The 6,204-nt window shown below is 41.0% G+C and overlaps 1 protein-coding gene across 1 annotated transcript; it reads right to left on the reverse strand.

Annotated features, from left to right (window-relative positions):
• Nucleotides 1–483: 483 nt before the first annotated feature.
• Nucleotides 484–2,715, reverse strand: LOC128762357 (glial cell line-derived neurotrophic factor-like). The gene is made up of 2 exons (XM_053870564.1): nucleotides 2,514–2,715; nucleotides 484–992 (listed from the first exon to the last, which is right to left on the reverse strand). The coding sequence occupies exons 1-2, from the start codon at nucleotides 2,713–2,715 to the stop codon at nucleotides 484–486; spliced, it is 711 nt and encodes a 236-aa protein (XP_053726539.1).
• Nucleotides 2,716–6,204: the final 3,489 nt, after the last annotated feature.

The raw sequence follows: 6,204 nt of genomic DNA on the forward strand, positions 1-6,204 counted from the left end.
GAACTGATGGTTGATGGTTTTGAAAAAAACGTGCGTGAGGCTGAACAGTACAGTGTGAGAAAATACAGCCTGGTCTGAGAAGGGTTTTTTTTTTCAGACAAACTACAGAGAGTTAAACATAATTATTCAAACCTCAACTTCATTGACTTGTAAAATGACATTTTCTGGTTGTTAACACAACAAAACCCGCTTCTTTCTCCTTCATCTTCTCTTCTGTTTTGAGTGTTTCGGCGTACAACTTTGATGACATCATGCAATACACCACAGCACACAATAAACCACTAAAAAACAGTGTGATTTCACTGTGTTTATTTGGCACAATCTGAGAAATTACATTAATAAATAACATTCAACTACACTGTCTTTTATGTAAACGGAAAATAAATATCAATAAGTTAATATGGTCATCACTTCAACTGTAAAAAAACGTTTTCATGACTAGTTGTGACGAGAATTTCATTACTGCATGAAAAAAAAAGTCCTCTACACACAACCGCACTTTCTGGCCGAGTGTTTCCTGACAGTGTGGTAAACAAGGTTGTCGTCCAGAAAGGAAAGGTCATCGTCGAAAGCGACCGGACGACAGCAGGCCTGAGGGGGCGAGTCTCTGTGAGGAAACCTCTTCTCCTGAAGCAGGCTGTACAGGATCTTATCATAGTTTGTTTCTGACTTCCTGCAGGGTCCAGAGCAGTACTTGAATATCATTTCCTCGTCAGATCGATAGCCCAGACCCAGGTCCGACACGTTCAGATGCAGCTGCCTGAGCCCACAGCCCTGGCCACGACCGCCTCCACCTCCTCTCCTCCGTCCCGTTGCGTCACCACTCTGCCTGCTTCTTCCCTTCTTCCTCCTCTCCCTTCTGAGGCGAACCCTTTTGCTCAGTTCGGAGGTAGAACTTGAGGTTAAGGAAGACTTGCTGGATCTTCTGATGGTCACTTTAATGAAGTCCAAAACGTTTCCAGCCTCATCTGACAGATGCTGCCTCAAAGTTTCTGGAACACAAAATCAAAGCTGAATGAATTCTAAAAGGTGAAGCAGTCACAACGTTTTGCTCTGAAATTGCTATAATGTGTAATGTCTATTCAAACACAATGGTCACACAGCTCAATTGCAGTGCTTTTGGCATTATGTGAGCATCTCAGTTAGAAAAACAATGGAGGAAATTGCACATTACAATTCAAGAGAGGTCCACCAGACGCAATCAAGCGGCAGGGTCTGTCCGCTCCCTTACATAACTAGTGAAGCCTTCCCAATGTAAACACAACCATCCAAATACACAAAGAAAAAAAACACTTTTTCTGCCACTACTATTGACTTAAGTGACACCAGATGGGAGCAAGAAAAGCTGTTTGTGTACAGCAGCTCAGGGAGACAAAAATGATCGAGGAGAGCTTTGAAGGGGAAAAACAAATCTTTGGAAAAGGAGACCATGATATTTTAGTCGCAAGTTTGCGTTTTTGTCATGGTGGCCTTATAAGTGTGTTAAAACTGACCTCACTCTCACCGTAACCCAAAGCTTTAACCTGACCACACGGTATAATGTTGTCACAAGAAACACGGTTCTCTCATTCTGCATGATATGTAAAAAAAACTTACTTAATGCATTATGAGCTCTTATGAAAGTACTTATAATGCAATACAGATGTGACCATAATGTAAAATGTTGCAGGTTTGGAGACTCTGCAAAATAGGCACATATTGTTTTGGTAACCTCACAGATTTGCTGGGATGTACATTTCATTTATGAAATCCATGTCATGAGCTAATATCAAGGAGATCAAGCAATAGTGTATGAACCAGCTTCATCATCTCCGTCCTGATCTTGCAACATCATGTCACTACTTGGTCCTTGAAATGTACATGTCTTGGATTCATTACAAATCTTGGTTTTAATAGTTTTGCCAGACGCCTTGGCCTCAGTGAAGTGCGGCCACCGAAAAAAGCAACACTTCTTCATGTTTCATTGACATTATTGTGCACATACAGACCTCAACACAGAGGTGCAAAACAAGGGACTCTAACCTTGATGTTTGGGGGACATGGCTGCCCCCATTCGCGGCTTCGACTGGACGATATTGGACGTGCGTCGAAGTAAAGGTGACGTCAGTGCGAGACATCTGACGCGCCTTGACTTGGTAATTGCCACGAGCGACCAAAAGCTCGAAACAATTGCTCACAAATTATTTACATCAATAGACAAACAAACCTGGCTTTTACTAAACGAAAAGGTCATACGATAAGGGCAACACGTGGGCGCGAGAGAGCAGTGACGTCACACACCTCTGTTTCTAAGCTAACAAAAGCTGCTAAACCCCAATTCATAAAGAAAATTGGATATTTTTGCTGCCACACACGAATCTACGCGACGCCAAAGGATCGTGAATGAACACATATTTTAGACTATTTTTATTACAGTTGTACTATTTATTTATTACAGTTGAAAGTTCTCGATTCACGAACTCGAACTTAACCATTTTTAAGGAAAGCCCGAACAAATGGCGTATTTTCCTCACCTTCTATTAACCGGTCTTCCCAACCGTCTGAGTCCGACCCAGCGCTGCTGGTTCCGCGGGAGGAAAGTGACAGGCGGACATGAACCGACGGACGCTGCAGCGGCGCGTCCTCAGCGCGCTCCCTCCGCTCGGTCAGCAGCGGGCCGGAGTGGACCGTGCACAGCAGTGTCAGACAAATGGCCAAGCTGTCCCATAGCGTCATTGTCCACCTCAGTTCGAAAGTCGGACATGGCTCGACCTTGATCCAACAGGTCTCATCAGACGTGGAGCCGCAGCGACGGGTCTATTGGCGCGCATCTGACATGCCGTTGACCCAGACCATAGCGCAGAGTTCGAGACCCACTTAAGTCCAATAGAGGGAACCCAAGCTGAAGCAATCGCCTCCTTAGGAAGTATCTCCACTGACAGCCCATCCAGAGTGTGAAGGCAGGAGGGAGAGGGTTCTGGTGACGCCTGCTGGTCCATCCTCCGCCCTGCTCCACCCACCCAGTCCCGCCTGGGGCGACGGTTCCAGACTCGAAGTGGAACTTGAGATCGGTTCCTTCTGTAAACTCAGTCGTTCCACCGACCGTCCTGCCTTCTCAGGGCAGTTGATATTGGATGAAAAAGCTGTTTCTCATGAGTCTGCCAGAATGGTCCGCATGAAGATCAAGAGCACTCTTTGAAAGCAATGATTTCAGTCCAGACACAAATAAAGTCTCAGATCAGTTACAGTGAGATTTTTAAATTCAATATGACGTGAAACATTTGTCGGATGAGTCATAAACTAGGTTCTTTCTCTCTTCCTGCAGGTCTGTTTGGATCCTATTTCCTGGCATAGATGCTAATAGAACTATAAGGGCAAAGGGAAAAGAGTCTTTGCAGATGTTTCCTCTCGAGCTGCAGCTAACCAGCACAAGCAGGTGCCTCATTTCACTATTCATTACTCACCAGTTGGATTCAGTTCTTTAGTGAAAAACTTATGTCGGCAAAAACAAAACGGACAATGTAAGAAGATCTAAAGCGTCTTTCCCTGGAATCCAGGAGATGGTGCACGAAGCTAAAGCGTCCGCCTTGAAATGGTATTGAATCAGAAGTGACTCTTGGAAAGTGAATGGTGGCAAATCAGAATTTAAGCTAGAATACTTCTTCTTTTCAAAGAAACTCTTATTAAAGTCAATTCATCTCCATGCTGAGAAAAAACGTGCTGCATCATTTTGCGTCTGATTGGTTTTTCCTCCACATTCCTGTGTGGACATAACCATGTGACCATTTTGGTAGCAGCTGCAGAATCACATTCTTTAAGCAATGTGCTTTTAAATGAGAACAATAGCTGCTCCTTGTTCTGCCAGAAAAACAGTGGTCCTCCTTGAGGTTTCTCTGTGTCTCCGTGGTGACAGGGGAACCTCTTTGTTGACTTCAATAAAGATATCTGTTCATGTAATATAATAAGCTCTCTGTTCTGACCACAGTACAAAAGACCATGTGGCCACTTTATTAAAATGATGCGGAGCTAAATATCTGTGAATGTAATTTATGTGTTCATCTGGTGATCATTTTGCATTCTCTGCGCCGCTGCATATCTAGAGTTTCTCACTCCAGACAGACCAGCATGCGAGCAGAATACGCAGCAATGCAACTGTAGAGGAATTGAAGCTAACACCAGTCGGATGCTTGTCCATGGGTCAGGTGTCTTGTTTTACTGTATAAATGAAGTCGATTTTGGAGCAATCCCGTCCCTGCCAGCTGCTAAATATGAAACAGATGCTCATTTCCACATGTGCAACCTGCAACTGATCTGCCATTGAATCTGTCAGCCATTCAGGGGCGCCGTTTGACTCTGATGTAAGAGGGTAATTGTTGGGGTCACTTCACGCTCCCAAGATCAACCAACCTGAAACTGCTAACCCTCAAACCACTTGTGGGAAAGAAATAAGCTGACAGCAACCATCAATATCATCGACGTACATTTGTTTCCATTTACATTCATGTCGTCCAACACTTACATGTGAGCAAGTGGCCACTGGATACGAAAAACCGACCTATGGCGCTGCATCTGTCCCAGTTGTTCAGTCTCAAGCCATCAGTCGTCATGATTTCACACCTCAGAGTAGAACACTACTGACACCACTAAAGATCTGACGTGCCATAATATGATGTTAATATACATCATTATAATTCAGTTAGATTCATATTGTAAAACTAAACAACTTATGAAAGACGTAGATTGCATCACAGTAATACACACAAACTATTTTTAGCTTTAAAGTCATTTACTGTGTTCAATGGTAATGTTACAAAAATATATATGTATATTTTATAATATATAAAAATATAATTTTTGGATATATATATATATATATATATATATATATATATATATATATATATATATATATATATATATATATATATATATATATATTCAAAAATTATATATATATATTTTGTAACATTAGAATTGAACACAGTAAATGACTTTAAAGCTAAAAATAGTTTGTGTGTATTACTGTGATGCAATCTACGTCTTTCAGTTTTACAATATGAATCTAACTGAATTTATATATATATATATATATATATATATATATATATATATATATACCAAGTATGTCGTATCAAGTTTAACTCATCAAATAACGATTTCCTTGGTGAATAACGCTTCGTTCATTTACAGAATAGTTGTCACTGACGAAGCGCTTATTATTTTGTCCAGCAGATGGTGACAAAAAGCTCACTTTATTAATACGGTTGAATATAATAAACATATTTTTTCATTCTTTCTGCTGTTAGATACAAATGAAGTTCAAATATTGGCTTATGTTTTCGATGCCAACACTATACACAAAACAATATACAAAACACTGCATTGACTTCATCAGTTGTTGAATTGAGAAAAGCACTGAAACATGAAAAAATAACTTAACAGCGAGACAAGCAGCTGGTCATCTGTATATTCATCTGGTAGAAAATGAAAAAAGGATTGTCATCTTTTCATTTGATATTTGAGCAGGACTTAACCTGCATGTCTAACCTTCAGCTAGTGTTTCAAGTCTTGAGCCCAAGTGCCTTTTCATGATGATGCTCTCTCCATGCCGTGCCATTTTTATGGCTCTCTGAAAACTCCAGGTGCCACTAATAGCTGCTCAGAGGTAATCCACAAGTTGTTTTGCAGCCAGGAGAGAATCTGAGAGAATTTGGTTTAGATCACGTTTTATTGTATTTCATGAAGATAAACTCAATAATGATGTTAGTCGCTACAGATACTCAGATTCACTCTGTGTTGGATTTGGATGCAAATCTGCCTAGAGACTTCAGTGAAGTCGGAAAAAAATAATGTGGACCACATTTAAGTTGCTGTCACTTTGGATGTGGGTTCTAACCTCATTTTGAATGAAATACAGCTGTCATGAGAATAGCCTGAATGGTTGTCATTCAATTCACAGTTATTCTTAAATGTGCGTCAATGAACCAACACATTTATTGGGATGGATTAACTCCTATGATGACCAAAAATGTAAGGTCATTTGTTTGATAAGGTGATTCACAGGGTTACCCAACCTGGTGCTACGACGCCTCTGTATCTTTCAACTTTTTTTTTTCACAAAACTGTGGCCCAACACCCGTGACTTTGGCCTGAACACAGTAAAGTGCCTGCAGAGTTCAGATGAAAATGTCCAAATTGTGCCAAAAACCCCTGTGACTAGATTAA

Source organism: Synchiropus splendidus, chromosome 7 (genome assembly GCF_027744825.2).
Source record: "Synchiropus splendidus isolate RoL2022-P1 chromosome 7, RoL_Sspl_1.0, whole genome shotgun sequence".
In the NCBI taxonomy this organism is placed as follows: Eukaryota; Metazoa; Chordata; class Actinopteri; order Syngnathiformes; family Callionymidae; genus Synchiropus; species Synchiropus splendidus.

Excerpts from the sequence above, each read along its gene's own strand:
- LOC128762357 (XM_053870564.1), bottom strand. The coding sequence starts at position 2,715 with ATGACGCTATGGGACAGCTTGGCCATTTGTCTGACACTGCTGTGCACG. Across the intron at positions 993-2,513 it reads GGAAGACCGGTTAATAGAAG|AAACTTTGAGGCAGCATCTG; the intron begins GTGAGGAAAATA and ends TTTGTGTTCCAG.